Source organism: Taudactylus pleione, unplaced genomic scaffold (genome assembly GCF_031769625.1).
Source record: "Taudactylus pleione unplaced genomic scaffold, aTauple2 ptg000117l, whole genome shotgun sequence".
In the NCBI taxonomy this organism is placed as follows: Eukaryota; Metazoa; Chordata; class Amphibia; order Anura; family Myobatrachidae; genus Taudactylus; species Taudactylus pleione.
The window spans coordinates 18,475,144-18,493,570 of NW_028284519.1; the positions used below are offsets into that span (position 1 = coordinate 18,475,144).

The 18,427-nt window shown below is 46.0% G+C and overlaps 1 protein-coding gene across 3 annotated transcripts in view; it reads right to left on the minus strand.

Annotated features, from left to right (window-relative positions):
* Positions 1–18,427, minus strand: part of LOC148524669 (uncharacterized) — a 60,146-nt gene that overhangs the window by 23,886 nt on the left and 17,833 nt on the right. For all 3 annotated transcript variants that reach the window (XM_088471883.1, XM_088471882.1, XM_088471884.1), the window contains exons 3-5: positions 15,781–15,810; positions 15,364–15,438; positions 3,169–3,251 (exon numbers count right to left, since the gene is read on the minus strand). In XM_088471883.1, coding sequence (XP_088328009.1) covers positions 3,169–3,251; positions 15,364–15,438; positions 15,781–15,810 — 188 coding nt within the window. The remainder of the gene's footprint in view (positions 1–3,168; positions 3,252–15,363; positions 15,439–15,780; positions 15,811–18,427) is intronic.

The window sequence follows — 18,427 nt, forward strand, 5'->3', positions numbered from 1 at the left end:
GGGAACCTTGGATTAGCAAAAACTAAGTGAGGGCCAAAAAGTGAGGAGATGTTAGGGATAAGCCTTAAAGTCTTCCATAGAGAAAGGGTGGGAGAGACAGTTGGGTGAGGAGGGGATATCCTAGGAAGTGACGGCAACCATGGCACTATCTCAGGGTGTTGTTTCATGAAGCAGCCTTCAATGGCAATCCATTGTTTAATATCTCTGTTTCTAGTCCATTCAAGGATTCTATTTAGGTGGATGGCATGATAATAGGATTTAATGTCTGGGAGCTGAAGACCACCCATCTGTTTTGGGCGTGATAGTAAGTCATGTCTGATTCTAGGTCTCTTTCGGGACCAAATAAATTGACGAATCAGTAAAGTAAGTGATCGAAACCAAGACTCCGGCACAGCAATTGGCAGCATCTGGAGAACATAGAGCAGTTTGGGTAGTGTATTCATCTTCACCACATTAATCTTTCCTAACCAAGAAAGCTGCTTCAGGTGCCATTGGGAATAATCCGAGCGGATTGAGGAAAGAAAGGGGAGAAAATTTGTTTGGAATAATTGTGACAGATTTCTAGTAAATTTAGGGGATGATTCAGAGCCGTTCGCTATTTGCGGTCGTTCGTTCAAAAACAAGGGGTGGCTATTCAAATGATCCGTTCGCAAATTGCAGTCTGTTCACACCTCTAAGTCTGAACGAGCGAGCAAAACATACGCTCGTTTATTTGTTAAAAACGCCCCCTGGCCCCTCGCACCATACGTCATGTCCGCTATTTATTAGATTAATCGAGTACATCGTACAGCGTATGAACTGCTCGCTATTCTTGTGGTTGGTTTTTTCAACCGCTATTTTGCGAGCAGTTCTGAGTTAAAAAAAATCAAGTGACGTGGTCAATGACGCTGCTGTATTAATTATGCACTCTCTTAAAACGCCCGTTTTGACCTTTATGCACGCCTGCGTTCGAATTCCACTCCCCCGTTTACAAGCACCTTCCCCTGTTACCACCCACATACGCCTCATTCTGTCACTCAAAATAGCAGGCACTCGCTATATAGCGTACAAACGATTTTCGGCCGCACTGACTGGTTCGCGCATGCGTACTAAAAACCGTACGCATGCGCAGATGTGCGAACATCGCTCGGAACGAGCGTACGGCCGCTAGCGAGCGGCTCTGAATGAGGGCCTTAATCCCTAAATATGTGATATGGGACGGGTGCCAGGTGAATGGGAAGGAACCTTGGAGACTCGCTAATATAGGGGAGGGAGCAGATAAATTAAGGGCACTGGATTTCGAGAAATTAATTTTAAAGTTGGATAATTTCCCAAACTTTTCAAATTCTAACATCAAGTGCGGTAAAGATGTGATCGGTTGAGAAATAATAGCTAGGAGATCGTCAGCAAATAATGCTAGTTTATATTCTATCCCGCCGACTAGAACGCCTGAGATATGAGGGTTGGTTCTAATAGACCTCGCTAGGGCTTCCATGCAAAGCACAAAGATTAGCGGGGAAAATGGGCATCCCTGTCGAGTACCGTTACTTATTAAAAAGGGATCTGATAAGGTGCCATTGACCCTCACTCTCGCTGATGGAGACTCATAACAGGTGCGTTTCACGTTTTGTTTTTTGTTTTTAAAAACTTCACTTTAGAGACATAAAAATATGCTACGACCCATTTTCAAGTACCCCAAATTTGACTGGACTACTTATTTTCACAAAAAAATACTGCTTTATGCCATTCTTCACCACTTTAACAAGGACGCTAATAACAAGGATTTTAAACAACTTCAGTACCCCAAATTGTTTTATTAGGGCTAATGGAATACTTCCACATTGATCCCCAATGTTAGTGCATCTTTTTGGGGGTTTAGACTGATTTCCCCTATTCTGACAGTACTTTCCGCCTGTTCTGCTTTCGACGCTTGCTGTGTTCGTCCAGTTAGTAATTGTATAGGGCGAAAAAGCGGGTACACGCACGATAAGTTTTCGCGTCCAAAATACGCGATGTAAGCGAAAAATCGGGAAGGCAAAAATTTCTCGTTGATGCAAAACTAATTGAATACCGCCCAAAGCATTAACAATAGTGTTATATGGGCATTTCTAAACCCCACATTTCCTCAGCCATTGAAATGCAGCTTTTAGAATCTTGATAAATGTAACGTTTCTTGTATCATACAATGGTTTTTGTTTGATTGGCATGTACATGACAAGCCTATAAATGTCGTGTCCCATTGACTTTAACAATGCAGTTTTCAGAAGCACCCGTGAGACATCAGAATAAATAGAATAATCAAAGCAACACATGCGACAGATAGTATGTAGGAGGTGCTCTTCAGACCTGGGTCAGCTTTGCATACAGTCACTGTCATGATGTCCATCATGTAATGCCTTCGGGTGCCGGACTGTAGATAGATTGTCTAACTAATTACTATGTCTAGATCGACCCCAGTTGTTAGACAGTCAATAGATCGACAGGTACAAAAGGTCGACAGGTACATATGGTCGACAGGGTCAAAGAGTCGACATGAAAATGGTCAACACGAAAATCATCGACTTTTTTTTATGTTTAGGGTTAGGCACTTAAGATGAGCCAGTGACCAACGTCATTCCCTACCATCCAAGTGGGCATGGAGGGGGAATAAATGCATGTGGCGAGCGAAGCGAGCCACCGTGCCCGCAGCGTGGCGAGCCTGCAAGGGGCACAATGGTACTTACGCCAAAAAACATTTTTAAAAATGTGTCGATCATTTTCGTGTCGAACTTTTCCCTGTCGACCTTTGGACCCTGTCGACCTTTGGACCCTGTCGACCTTTTGTACCTGTCGACCTTTTGTACCTGTCGACCTTTTGTACCTGTCGATCTATTGACTGTCTAACAACTGGGGTAGATCGACATTGTCTAACTAATTTTTGTCTATCTCTTATACCACACCCATGCTTTCACAACAGAAGTCATGTGACATGCTGACAGGGCTTATTCTTGTACCTACGAATGCTAGGTATACCGCACAATCCAATAATCATGGCAATTTGCAAAGCATACTGAAAATATATATAGCTTCTAATCTCAAAGTAATAATACACTGAAGTCTTTGAGGACCCATGTTTGAAATCATTCATATATGAAGATTAGGAAGCAAAACTAAAGCTATAATAGACATGCCTTAAGTCCCTTTACTTACTGTTTTGAGAGTATTGGTATCTCTCGCAGTATTCCTCTGTTCCAGCTGAAAAATTGTATTTCTTTCCGAACAGTTCCTCGATGCTGTTAAGAATATAAAAATATATTTGTACATTAAGAACCATAACATTATTACTTACGCCAGCAGTTGAAGGGGAGGAAGATTTTTGTACTTCCCATAAAATCGATTTCTCAGAATCCATTTGGGGACACTGCTGCCCTTGGGGTGCAGAGGTCATTGGTGCAGGTGTAAGCACCCAAGGTAAATTAAAACATGTTTGCCATCTGTCTTATCCACTCTAGACCCCTCCACCAATCAGATGTCAGTTTACAGAATAACAAAGCTCATAGAATAGACCAGAACAAGCAATCAAACAAGAACACAACTTAAACTTGATCAGAACTAAAAAGGAGTGAAAATGCAGTGTTCCACAAATGAGATCAGAGAAATGGATTTAAAGTACAACAATCCACTTTTTTCATTTAGACAATCTGGGGTACACTTCTAACCATGGGGACCTTCCAAAGCTATCCCCGGGGGAGAATACACTAATGCTGGGTACACACTACACAAAGTAGTGTGTACCAGGACCCTGCATTAAGCAAGTGCATACACACTTGCTGATGCCGGGTCCAGCGGGGAAGAGTTATATGTCACGCTGCCTTCTGCAGCAGGGCCGTCAAGCGATGTCTCCAGCAACCCATGGGAGAGCATATAACATGGGTACACACTAGACGATGTACCCGATATGTTGCTTCGAACTACGGGATCGGCCTAGTGTGTACCCAGCTTTAGACATTGTTGGTCAAGACTTTCCATAAAAGTATGGACTGGAAACAAAGTTGCAGCACAGTACAATGGTTAAACTCAGGCTCCATCATGCGCTTTCAGCCCACTTTTGCAGATTGTTGAATGCTTAAAGGTTATCTGGAGCCAGAGTTCTCTTAGAGATATCAACCTGAGTGTGAGTCTGAGTGTGGTCTTATTCATACTTTAGGGACTTAAAAATATGCTTGCACCCATTTTCATGTACCCCAAATTTGATAGTTTTTTTGGGGGGGGAAAAATAACTAGTCCTAAGTGCTATTCTTCATCACTTCTTCAAAGCCGCATTTATGCACCTGTCGCGGCTGTTTAAAAACCCGAATTACCTTCAGCAGGCCAAATCTGGGGTACCCATAGTGATCCCCCATGTCAGAGCATCTTCTAAGGAGTGACAGGTTGTTTTCCCCAAAAGTGACATGACTTTGATACTTAACTTTCTGCCAGATCCCGCTTTCACTGATTCCTAATTGAATACGGGGATAAGCGGGCACACGCCTTATACTTATTCCTCTCCTAAAACGGCAATGATGCCGAAAAGTCCGACCTCTTACTTTTCGCCTCAAATTGAATACGGGCCTTAGGCTGTAACAATGGCTTGCTATGCAGGACAGCTCTGTCCATATGAAAAAAACAGATATGGTGGTCTGGAAGATAGGGTGCCATTTCAGAGACATCTTTCTAGCTGAGGCAGCAGCCAGTAAAAAAAAAAGAAAAAAAAAAAAGACAACTTCTAAGTTAAGTATCTGACAGTTTCACAGGGCTCAAACAGCATCTTCAGTTAAAGCAAAAGTTCTAAGTGTGAATGTCAGGAATGCATGCCAATTTCATCTGGGTAGGAGAGGCCAATCTTAAACCACTGCCCAGACCATCCTATGAGAGGTACAAGAGCCTTGTTAAAGTAAAAGATGAAGTGTGAACTCCTTTCTGTTAACACCAGCTAAGTAGGTTTTCCACACCCTATGGCAATTTTTCAAGGAGACAGATTTCCTGGCCCCTGATCATCATCCAAATTACATCTTCAAACAATCCTTTAGCCAGAAGAATTATAGCCTCAAGAGCAGCACCATTACAGTGGAACGTCTTTCTTTAGCGGTAACCTCCACTGAAGTTTTGTCAACATGTTGAAAGTGTCGGTGTAACAATTTTTTGGGTTAGTTTAGTGCTACCAAAATTACTGTGACAATATTTTCTTGGCCCTTCTAAAGTATATGAGGGGATGTAAATCTGATGGAAAAGATACATTAACTCGTCCAAGGAAGTCCACAAGAAATGGCTTCAGATCTATATTTTTGTACACAATACTGAGCTACTTTGTGGTTCAGTCTAAAGGCCACCATGAGTACCTCTAGCTGAGCGCACAGTCTAGGGACCAAAGGTTCAGAATTACTGCTCATCATACATGTAGGCTGGCATCTACAGTCCCAGTGATTCAAGCCCAGATGAAAAGGGGATGACCCCTGTTGAGAATGTGACTTTAGCCACCAGAGAAAGATCTGATGAGTCAGCGGTGACTGCCTTAAGAACGGTGTTGGCAAATTAGGGTTAGACCTTGACCATCTGGCTAGAATTTGGTTTTGGAAGATGTGGTGTTGGAAACATAAAATGTGCTGCTTTGAATAGAATTAATCCAATTAGGTTAAAAAAAGGAAAGACTGATGCCCCTCTGCAAGGTAACAAAGCTTTTACCAGGTCCTAAATGAACAGAATCTTTTCCACTGATGTTAATGAGCCTGGATTTTCTGAAAATGTTTGAATGAACCAGGTGCTTCTTATGTTGCCACTGTCAGCGTCATATGGGTCAGAAGAGAGCCAGAGATTGCTTTTATTATAAAGTCATCCACATATAAATCTATTGGCCATAAAAACGCTGCCATGACAACCAAAACCTTGGTGAATACCCTTCAAGATGTAACCAACCCAAAGGGTATAGCTCTGAACTAGTAGAAGAGTCATGGAAAAAAAACTATTTGATGGAGACCCTAAAAGGTAAAAGACATAACCTTTTTCTATAATGTCTCTAAACCTGTTGAGCCCTTTGGTGAGAAAAACCGTGGGGCAAAGTAAAAGTCTAAGTGGTTCCACTTGTTTTTCCAAGAAAAGCTGGAAGAGTGACATTTAGGTTTTAAAACACTGACTGTGAGGAAAGAGAACTCTCCTACCATGGACTGAGAAAAGTTCCTGTCAGGTTCTAGGCATACAGTGCATCCTGAAAGAATTCAGTTCCGAACTTCTTCCATTTACGGATGATGGAGGCCACTGTGCTCATTGGTACCTTCGAAGCAGCAGATATTTTTCTGAACCCTTCCCCAGATTTGTGCCTCGAGACAATCCTGTCTCGGAGGTCTACAGACAATTCCTTGGACTTCATGATTGGTTTGTGCTCTGACATGCACTGTTAAGTGTGGGATCTTATATAGAAAGGTGTATGCCTTTCAAAATCATGTCCAATCAACTGAATCTACCACAGGTGGACTCCAATTAAGCTGTAGGAACATCTCAAGGATGATCAGTGGAAACAGGATGCACCTCAGCTCAATTTTGAGCTTCATGGCAAAGGCTGTGAATACTTATGTACATGTGATTTCTTAGTTTTTGTTTTTTTTTCTTATTAAATTTGCAAAAATCTCAAAAACAAACTTTTTACATGTTGTCATTATGGGGTATTGTGTGTAAAATTTTGAGGACAAAAATGAATTTATTCCATTTTGGAATAAGACTGTAACAGAAAATGTGGAAAAAGTGAAGCACTGTGAATACTTCCCGGATGCACTGTAAGCAGACAGATCAAAGAAATGCAAAGTTTCCAGAGACCTTTAGGACTCCATTACTGACTCCCAAAAGCAGGCTGTAATCACCAACCTTCTGGATAGATTGAGAGAAGTGTTAATGACATGATATTCTAACACGTTCTGTGTGTAATACACGAAGGTCAAAATTCTAATGAGTGATACCAGTTTTAAGCACTCTGTCCTGCACATTCCACTTCTCTACAAGATTATTGACTGCTCCTAAAACAGGTCTGATATGTAACTGCAGCAACAAAGACTGATCTAAACCTCATTTTATATCTCCTATCGGTTGGCCTTCAAGGATGTCAGTTCTATGATGAAGTGTGGTAGCACATTGGCCCAGGTTAGCTCCACCATGATGAATGTGTACTTTCCAGACATGCGAGAATCCAGGTCTTCAGTCTCACAAGCCGCACATTGGGCTTCTAGTTCTGAACATCTCCCTATCATGCAGATACTGGGGCTGCTGCACAGGCTATCACAGCTCCCAGATTACGTTTCTTGGATTACCGTTCACTATAAGTACAGTTACCAGGGTGACTCTCCCCATCCAACTCTTGGTGCCATAAGTAGTGGGTGGGGTGGGAGCGGTAAAGGAGAAGCGCTGAACAAGAGCTTATGTCTGCCCTCCAGCAAAGTCTTATAGAGAAGTTAAAAAAAAAAAGATGAGAGTCCATCTCCTATGGCGACTAACAAAAAACGGACATCTGATTGGTGGAGGAGTGTAGTAGAGACAGACTGCAAACAAGTTTCAGTTTATATTGTGTGTCCATGCCAAAGTTAGCAGTGTCCACCAGAGCAGATGATTGAAAAATTAATGTACATTACAATTTACGTAATCTCTATTTGTACTTTATTAATCTGCTCTATTTGTACTTTATTAATTTAACATTTGCTGCACACATTAGGATACAGATTTACTGCAAATTCCTTGAAACCTCTCTTTAACTTTATTACATTGAGCTTTGTGAAAATAGTTATTTTGGAAGGCTGATGCCACACAGGAGAGACTGAACAATGGACCACTCCAAACAGACAAATGAAGCACTTTAGGCTGTGGAATTACTCCCTTAGGAATATATAATAGCCGCAGGGAAATGGTCACAGCAGCACTGCAACCCTGAAGACGTCGCATGTGGTAGTAGAAAGTTTCCTATTCAGTGTAATGTGCCATTAAGGGGGTGATACACAGCCGGAGGGTGCTACATACTACCTGCAAATACACAGCACTAAAACAGCACCAATCATGTCCTATGTAACAGCATAAAGCATTTAGGGCAGGGGTGGGGAACCTTTTTTCTGCCGAGGGCCATTTTGATATATATAACATTATTTGTGGGCCTGCGCAGGCCATGCCTCCTCAGTGTGACATCACATAGGGGCGGGGCCACAATCTCCGATGATTACAGCAATGCCCAGAGCTGTAAGGGCAGCGGTATGACCGTCTGAAGCATCCTAAGGACGCTCCAGGCAGCACTGCTGCACAGATTCTGACTGCAGGGTGCCAATCTAGGCATCCTGCTAGCCAGATGAGGCTAGCAGAAAAAAGCTCTCTGCTCTAGTGCTTGTAGCACACTCCGCTGTTGCAAGAAACTGCTGAAATACAGACCAGAGTGTGCTAGAAGCACCAGAGTAAAGAGCAACACCCTAGGCAGGAAAGAGGAATTGCACGGGTTGTGACCGATCCAGGGTGCTAGAATGAACACCATCTTACATTAGCTATTTGCGATTTTTAACTTATTCTTATTATATCAAGTCAGTTTTGCGCCTTTTATTATTATTTATTAATTCAATATGGGGCGTTAGAATATACTAGCAGCATCACTGTGCTTTGGTACTTTTAGATATATTTGATTAAATATATACCTATTATGAAAGTGAAAAATAAAAATGTTTAAACTTTCATTAGCAGACCATCATTAGTTATTAATTAACATGATCTTTTCTTTCATTTATACAATATGAAGTAATATATAACTCCCACACGCAGAGCTAATTGGCTGATTACAACACATGTGCAATCTCCATGTCGTCACAGCAAGTTAACTTTTCTGCTTATTGGAGGAATTCAATTAGCCGCGGTAATGTAAAGCGGGCTAACTTACACCCCCCAACACCCCCAGGGCTATCAAATTACCCCCACAGTGCAGCCGCCGGCAGCACTTCTCAGGGATTTTTTTTCGGGACTTCAGCAGGCTCTGAGAAAAATAAAACCCTGATAATTAGCCTTTTTTCGAGGAGGCCGGCAGCAAAAACACATAGTTCCATGAACTGATCCCTAAAAATGATCGTAGCTAATTGAATTACCCCTTAATGTATATTAGATCTTATATATAAATTGACTATATTTTAGGCATTGCTGCAGGGTGTATTTAAAAATCAGTCTTAAACAGTGCTAAAATATGAGATATGGTAAGAACTTACCCTTGTTATCTCTATTTCTACGAAGTCCATAGGGTTCCACAGGATACCTTGGGGGTATAGGTGTGACGTCAGTCGCAGGGCACCAAAGAGTTAAGCTTTCAGCCTCCCAGGATGCACTAGGTCCCCCTCCTATACCCCGCCCCCGGGCCAAGGCACCTCAGTTAGTTACCAAGCCATAGGCCGGAGGAGGAGAAGGAAGAGAGAGAACAAAGATCTGGACACATACAAGAATCACATTCTCACCAGAGGGAGACGGAAAACCGGTGACCAGAGCAAAGCCCATCTGCAGCACAGGTGCGACAGGGCGGGAGTCCTGTGGAACCCTATGGACTTCGTAGAAATAGAGATAACAAGGGTAAGTTCTTACCATATCTCATATTTTCTACTTCAGGGTCCATAGGGTATCCACAGGATACCTTGGGGATGTCCCAAAGCAGTATCCTTTAAGGGTGGGGACGCTCCTGTGCAGAAAGGAGAATCCGCCGCCCGAAGGAAGCATCCTGAGAGGCGAAGGTGTCAAACCTGTAATACCTCACAAAGGTATGGACAGAAGACCACGTAGCAGCCTTGCAGATCTGAACTGCCGAGGCACCACGTCGAGCTGCCCACGAAGGACCCACAGACCTAGTGGAATGAGCCTTCAGAGAAGGAGGGACCGGTAGGCCTTCATGAAGATAAGCTTCAGAAATAGCCATACGGATCCAGGCTGCCAAAGTTTGCTTTGAAGCAGGCCAACCCTTTTTACGGAAGCCATAGAGGACAAACAAAGCGTCCGACTTCCTAAACGAAGAAGTGCGGTCAACATAAGTCCTTAAGGCCCGCACAACATCCAAAGAGGCCTCACCCACGGAAAGACCCGGTGAGTTAAAGGCCGGAACAACTATTTCCTCGTTAACATGAAACTGGGAAACAACTTTGGGAAGAAACTCGGGCCGAGTGCGGAGCACTGCCCTGTTCCCATAAAAAACCAAGAAAGGGGGTCTACAAGAAAGAGCCCCTAACTCAGAAACACGTCTGGCCGAAGCAATGGCCAGAAGGAAAACAGTCTTAGCTGTTAGCCATTTAAGATCCACTGAGCCCAGTGGTTCAAACGGCGGTCCTTGGAGAGCCCTCAGGACCACAGCCAAATCCCAAGGCGCCACAGGTGGAACAAAGGGCGGCTGAATGCGGAGAACACCCTGCATAAAGGTGCGCACATCCGGGATTGTAGCAATCCTACGGTGAAACCAGACAGATAGGGCCGAAACCTGTACCTTCAAAGAAGCAAGGCGAAGCCCATGATCTAGTCCCGCTTGCAGGAAGGCGAGAATCCGAGACAGACGAAACTCCCGCGGTGCATAACCTCTCGGTCGACACCACTGGAAGAACGTATGCCACACGCGATGGTATATCCTCGCGGAAGACGGTTTCCGAGCTCGTAACATGGTACGCACCACAGAGCTGGAAAACCCCCGGGACCTCAGCATGGCCGTCTCAACAGCCACGCCGTCAAAGACAGCCGAGTCAGGTCCGGGTGAAGGCAAGGACCCTGAGACAGAAGGTCCGGTCGTAGCGGCAACCGCAGAGGACTGTCCACGGACAGACCCTGAAGGTCTGAGAACCAGTGCCGTCTGGGCCACGCGGGAGCTATCAACAGGAGCGTCCCTCCTTCCTGTTTGAATTTCCGGATTACCCGTGGAAGAAGGGAGACCGGAGGGAACAGGTATGCGAACCGGAACGTCCACCGGACGGACAGCGCATCCACCAGAGACGCCCCTTCGTCTCTTGTGCGAGACCCGTACACCGGCAACTTGTTGTTGTGCCGGGACGCCATGAGGTCGATTTCTGGAAGACCCCACCTGTCCACCAGTAGTTGAAAAACGTCCGGGTGCAGGGACCATTCCCCCGGATGAACGTCCTGGCGACTTAGAGAGTCCGCCTCCCAATTTAGCACTCCCGGGATGAAGACCGCTGATATGGCCGGAAGATTGCGCTCCGCCCAAACCAGGATCCGAGAGACCTCTACGAGAGCCGCCCGACTGCGAGTTCCTCCTTGCCTGTTTATGTAGGCCACGGTGGTAGCGTTGTCCGACTGGACCTGCACCGGGCGACCCTGGAGAAACCGCTGTGCCTGCTGGAGAGCATTGAAGACCGCACGGAGTTCCAAGATATTTATTGGAAGCTCCGCTTCTGTCGGCGTCCACCTGCCCTGGAACAAGTGTGGACCCGAAACTGCTCCCCAGCCCCGAAGACTGGCGTCCGTTGTCAACAGGACCCAATTTGGAACCCAGAACGGACGTCCCTTGTTGAGGTGGGTCGTCTGTAACCACCACGCAAGGGACAGGCGAACCTCCTGGGTGAGCACAATCGTCTGGGACTTCAAAGACTGAGTCAGCCCGTTCCACTTGGACAGGATCAGGTGCTGCAGAGGTCTGGAGTGAAACTGGGCGTATTCCACCATGTCGAACACCGACACCATGGAGCCCAGTAACCTCATCGCCGAGTGTAAGGACACCCGGCGGCTGTGCAGGCAACTGCGCACCCTTGACTGTAAAGCAGAGATCTTGTCCTCCGTCACGAAGATCCTTTGCTGTCCTGAGTCCAATAAGGCTTCAAGATGCAGAATCCTCCGAGACGGGATTAGAGTGGACTTCTGCCAGTTGATTAGCCAGCCGTGCCGTTGCAGCAGTGCAATGGTCAGGTCCAAGTGGCGTAACAGGAGCTCTGGAGATCCTGCCACCAATAACAGGTCGTCCAAATACGGCAACATGCGGACTCCCAGCAGCCGCAGAGAAGCCGCCATGACCGCCATCACCTTGGTGAAAACACGTGGTGCTGTTGCCAGGCCAAAAGGTAACGCCCGAAACTGGAAGTGGTCGCTGCGGATTGCAAACCTGAGGAACTGTTGATGGCGCCAAAGAATAGGGACATGCAGGTAAGCGTCCTGTATGTCCAATGACACCAAGTAGTCCCCAGGTTCCAGCGCCAGAATGATGGACCGTAGGGTCTCCATCCGAAACTTCGGGACCCGCAAAGACTTGTTGAGTGCTTTGAGGTTGAGAATCGGACGATATGACCCATTGGGTTTCTGTACCAAAAATAGATTTGAATAGAAACCCTGGCCCCTCTGGGAGAATGGAACAGCCACTATAACTCCAGCCTGGAGCATAGTGTGCAATACCTTCCGCAGCTCCGTAGCCTTGTTCCGGTCTGATGGGAGACCCGTGGTGAAGAAGCGAGCCGGGGGTCTGTGCCGGAAGGAGAGGGCGTATCCGTGGGAAACCACCTCCAGAACCCAAGTGTCTGTCGTAGTGGTCGACCAACACTGGGCGAACTGTAGCAGGCGGCCTCCCACCCTGGGATCCCCCAAAGGGAGGCCCGGACCGTCAGGCCGCAGGCTTGTCATCTGGCTTGGGGGCCGGACGTCTGGTACTCCATGCCTGCTTCCGGGGCTTGACCGATTTCTTAGGGCCAGCCTGTCGAGGAAACGACTGTGGTTTGGGCCTGCCCTGGGCCCTAGATGACCGAAAGGACGATGGTCCCGAACCAGAAGGAGCAGCGGCCGACGGGAGACAAGCAGATTTGGCTGCCGCCAGCGTGGCCACAATCTTATCCAGATCCGGACCGAAGAGAACTTCTCCGGTAAACGGCAACGCTTCCAGACCTTTCTTGGAATCTGCGTCCGCCTTCCAGGATCGCAGCCACAAGGTGCGACGAGCAGCTACCGCTGCTGAAGAAATTCTAGACACCAGAGTACTAATGTCTAGAGCCGCCTCGTTGATGTAGGTGGCCGAATCACGGAGATTGCCAATCAACTCCGCCTGTTCGGCCGGACAGTCGGATTCAAAAGAAGCCTCTAATGAATCCGCCCAGCGCTCCATCGCTCTGGCAACCCAGCAAATGGCCATAGCCTGCCGTGCTGCCCCCCCTGCAAGGGAATAAGCGGACTTCAGGCAGATTTCTACCTTGCGGTCCGTAGCATCCTTAAGGGAGGACATGGATGGCATCGGCAATGTGGCACTACGGACAAGACGGGTCACGTGAGAATCCACCTGTGGAGGGGATTCCCACTTAGCAAAATAATTATCCGCGAACGGATAAGCCACCGCCAGGCGTCTCTGCGGCTGGTATCTTTTGCCAGGTTGTTTCCACGCCTCCTCTAAATGGTCCACCAACTGACCCGAAAGAGGAAAGACTGTGGCATCGCCCTTCACATCTTTGAAAAAGGCATACTTAGATTTAGCCGCTGGGGGAACTTCGTCCTCAATCACCAAGGCTGTGCGGACCGCCCGAATAAGTCCAGGAATATATACTTTGGACTTAGCATCAGCGTCCTTAGTATGGAGTGGTTCCTGATCGTAAGGATCCAGAATCTCCCCATCATCAGACGTCCCTTCGTCATCCTCATAAGGAGCGGACAGAGACGCCACCGGCCTTTTATGAGGCCGCATCACAGACTCCCCTTGCAACACATCCGACAAGTGCTGTACAGAACTCGTCAGGGAGTTAATCCACGCTGGCTCCTGAGAACCCGGGAGCGGGGAAATAGGGAGACTGTGGGGTACCACCAATTGTCGTGGGAACCCCTGCATGGGTGACGACACCACAGACTGCTGGGACAAACCCCTCGGAGTAAACGCGGGCTGCGGAGCTAACTGGCCCACTAAAGCTGTTAACGCCTGAGCGAAACAAGCCCAGGGCGGCTCCTGTACCGGTGCTGTAACCGTAATAGGCCGCGCCATGGACAAACACTGCCGGCAAAGGCCCTCCGCGCTACCCTCCCCTAACGGTACTTTGCACGTGGTACACTGTAGCCGGAGGGGAAAATCACTTTCAGACATGATGGCACCACGTATGTGACCTCTCTCACCAATTAAGTATTAAATAGGCGAGAGACCACCCTGCAGCACCGCACCGCAAGGGCTTTAGCAGAAGAACAGGGACAGTAATAAAGCTGACAGTTTAGAGAAGAAAAGTTACAGGCAGCAGCGCTAGCACAGTCACATACAATGCAGAGAAATAACAATTCCTGCACTAACAGCGCTGATCACTCAACTACACAGACACAGGGCCTGGTAGGACACAGCGCTGCATACACAGACCTGAGCCACAGTGGAGGAGAGGTATGCAGGGGGACCCAGACCACGATGCTTCCGTCCAGCGCTTCCAGCAGCGTTCACCATGCGTTCTGGAGAAGATGGCCGCCGAGGAGCAGAGAGGAGGCTGGCCTGGGGGAGGAGCGCTGCCACAGGACCAGTCGGCAGCATGCAGAGAGGGCTGTGTGCAGCGGGGGAGGCGCCGGCTGTGAGACAGGGAAGGCGCGCTCCCCTGGCATGCATTTAACCCCTGGGACGCCGCAGCGCTACCGCTCTGCTGCGGTCCGCTGTCCCAGGGGGTAGTGGAAGCGCAGGTTGGTCGCCTGGCTCCACGCTGCAGCCAGTCCCCAGGGAGCCCCCTGCCTGGGGACTTAGGACCATGTGATCAGCGGGGACCCACCGCGGGACCCCGCTGCTTACCTCTGTCCCCCTTGAATCCGGCCATGGTCCGGAGCATCTGGGGTCACCGCTAGCTGTGACCCCAGACGCCCACCAGCATCCCCGGATCAGTACCGGCGTTCTGGTACCGGCGGGGTGTAGGGAAGACAGCATGGACGTCAGGACTGACTGTCCATGCTGTTCATCCAGATGTGCAGCCACAGCTGCATGAAGAAAAAGCTTCAGGGGCTCTTCTAGCCCCCACTCCAACAGGTGCACCCGACTCTGGCCGGGCACCAAACTAAACTGAGGTGCCTTGGCCCGGGGGCGGGGTATAGGAGGGGGACCTAGTGCATCCTGGGAGGCTGAAAGCTTAACTCTTTGGTGCCCTGCGACTGACGTCACACCTATACCCCCAAGGTATCCTGTGGATACCCTATGGACCCTGAAGTAGAAATAAGGATTACATTTCCTACTTTGTAAAAGCACCTTTGTATTTCTTAACTCATGTTGTGTGGAAGACACAAATAGGAGTGATTGCTTTATAGACACCATACAATGACGCTAGAGTAGAAAGATACACAGTATAGTGACAGGAGATATGAGCTACCCTTTGAGTGCTGTAAATATTGGGCTCCTTTAGTCAGGAAAGGTGCACTATTCGCACAAATCTCAATATATGTGTGGAAACATATAATCCTTACCTTTTCTGTTCTTCTACATCCCTGGGGTATTTTTCAGAGAATGAGGCCTTCTGGCTGGGCTTATATGGGTTAATGCTGGAAACAAATCAGAATGTCAGCATATCTGCAGTAAAACAATTACATGTAATGGATGTGGTCACACTGCCCTTTTATAAACAGATTGCACATTCATACAGTTTGAAAGGGTATATTAATAACATAGCAAAAAGCTCTGAACTAATATGCCAAAATCTCTATTGGTGCCCCTGCTATCACCTCACCCCCTCCCAATAATAAAACATACTACACACAAACTCCAGCTACCACTTAATTGGTTATCTGCTTCTAGCTTCTGCAGAATTACTGATAGACAAAATACTTAAAGTCAATTACCAGTGAGCCTGACCCAATTACAGGATACAAAATACGAAAACTTACTCCAAAAGACGAGGGATCCAGCTTGGCTTCCTGAGGAAACAAAGGTGTTAGAATGAACTGACAGGCATTGATAGTTATTAAATAACATGATATAATGGTGTGCTAACCCACACCAGCAAAGTGTTAACCTTAATCCCCATAACCCAAAAAAAAAGTAATAAAACATTTATGCTTCGTAAATTACTAGATGAGTACATTCATGCATACAAACTTAAATTTTTCTTTTTCATTGCCATTACAACAGGTCACTGGACACAAACTAGTCAGTTGTCACATTTCAGAAGAGCTTTTAGAGCTGCAGACAGAGACCAACAGAAAGACATTTTCTTCATCATGACCAGATTCCAACAGAAATTCTGTAGAACAAATGTAAGTTGTTCAAATCGTCAATCAGCTCAAAGGTGAGAGAGGACCGATACTTCTGGGAAGATCAAATGCCAGCTATCACATAGAGACAATACTCAGATATACTGCTGGCACCTAATGATTTGGGATGATTGATCAAATGAATAGAAAAACACACCTTTCTTAACAGTGCAGTTGATAGAGATCCATATCAAACAGATCTAGTACCTGAAGACAGAATTATTAAATTCTGAAATGAATCATTTTGTATGACGTGGTTTGTCCCGAGTGCCGCCTTTGGCCTATTACTATTACCAGCTGCTGTGTTGTGGAGCAGAAACTTGGGGGGCACCTGATTTTACATACTGTTTGCATTTCAACTACATGGAGTTGGTTTATGTGTGCGTATAGAGAGACGGGACAGGCATAGATAAGAGCACAACAGGAACGGTGTACATATGGGGGCAGGATGAAGTCAGGGTGCAGGACAGGGGGCGAACGGAGTGAGAGATAGGCAGGGATCAGATCAAGGTCGGGTCCCTTTACTAGTGTGTGTTATATATAAATATATATTTAATAGTTGTTCATTTGAGCATCAGGTTCTGCGGATGTAAGCAGGGCCACGTTACACAGACCTGGTCATTCGGATTGGTGTGCACAACTGAATCTCAAGATATAGGGGGCACTCTATGATGGCAATATGACAGATTATCTCACAACACAGACAGCTCTTCAGCTGACTAGTATTTCCAATTTAACCATTGAAGTTGGACTGTTTGGAACGAATGTTTGTAGGGCCACACAGCAAGCAATAGAGGTCTAATTTGGTTATAAACAGCAATGGCTGAAATGGGGTGCACTAGGTTATTTTGTCACAAACAAAGATGACAATTTAGCACCAATACCTGTACAAAATCTGTTTACCAGCCAGGAGAGAACGGCACGATAAAAAATAGAGTAATTATTTGTATATGCTATACTGGGAGTGAGCTATTGCTTGGGTCAGTGAGAAAACCACATTGTACAAGATAAATTGGTTTGGGTGAAGGGTATGTTGCTATGGTGTCAGAAGTGAGTGAATCTATAGGCAGTGCGGTTGCTATGGCAACATCTCCAGGGAGCTTCTATTCAAATGGAATTCCCCCTGGAGTAGTGCAAATGGGTTTTTCCAAGAACGTGTTCTGCTTTGGGGAAAGAGGGGGTTGGGTAAAATTAGTAAGAACAGGCTGATATTAAAACCAATAAAGAACCTTAGGTGACAAAAGGGAGATGTGATGAGAGCTAAAAAGAGATACACACAAAATAAGCAATTTGTTTTATAATTTATGGTATAACACACACTCAGTGAGCCCATAGAACATACCAAGACCAACAAATCCCAATGTTGCATCTGTGGACAGAATTCACCAGTATTAAAAAATCAACAGAGAATTTTCTTAGCAACAATTATTTTTTTCAACATCATACGGAATCTCACAATGATAGACAACAAACTATCACATCATAGAAGATAGTAGGCTTATAAAAAAAATATACAAATCCAAAAACAGAACTAAGCCATAAAAGCAACAAAAAAAAAAAAGATTCTCATTCTGGTGTCTCTGCGACGTGTTTCATGGGTGACTGACGCTTCCTCAGGCATACTGTGATACTTTGTTATCTATCATTGGGAGACTCCACTTTCCAAGTCACAGATTACAATTGTATGTTATGTGGGGATTCATACTCACATTGTTTTATTAATAAATATACTTTAATTAAGTTATTGGATGGACATTGTATGATTATTTTAGCTCATTATTGAATAACTGATCTGTACCATCATTCCACTCCTGTGATAATCAGGCTATAACCTGTAAGCCATATCTGCATTACCTCCAGGGTTCATCAGTCTAATGCGTGCCATACAGCTAAGTGGCAGTGCCACACTGCTAATCCACCAATCTGATCCGCCAATATGCGATTTCTCGGCGGATCGGCAAAATACATTTTTAAAATTTTTGAGTCAGAATCAGCGAATTGAGATTGAGACGGTCTAACATGTTGGATTTTGCCAATCACCCGAACCAGGTATTGGCAGAACGGGGAATTACCCCAAATAAATAATGATGCATGAGCCCCATAAGTCAGTGCCAGAGAACCAAATTGTTTTTACCAAATTGCCCTAAAAAATTGTTGATTTTTTTTAATTTAATTTAAAAATATTATTAAAAATTAATTTAAATATTATGTAAATCCCCCCTCATGGTGCAATCTGGTGCAAGGTGCTTTTGCGGTTATACGCCTCCCGTTACCCCTGGCT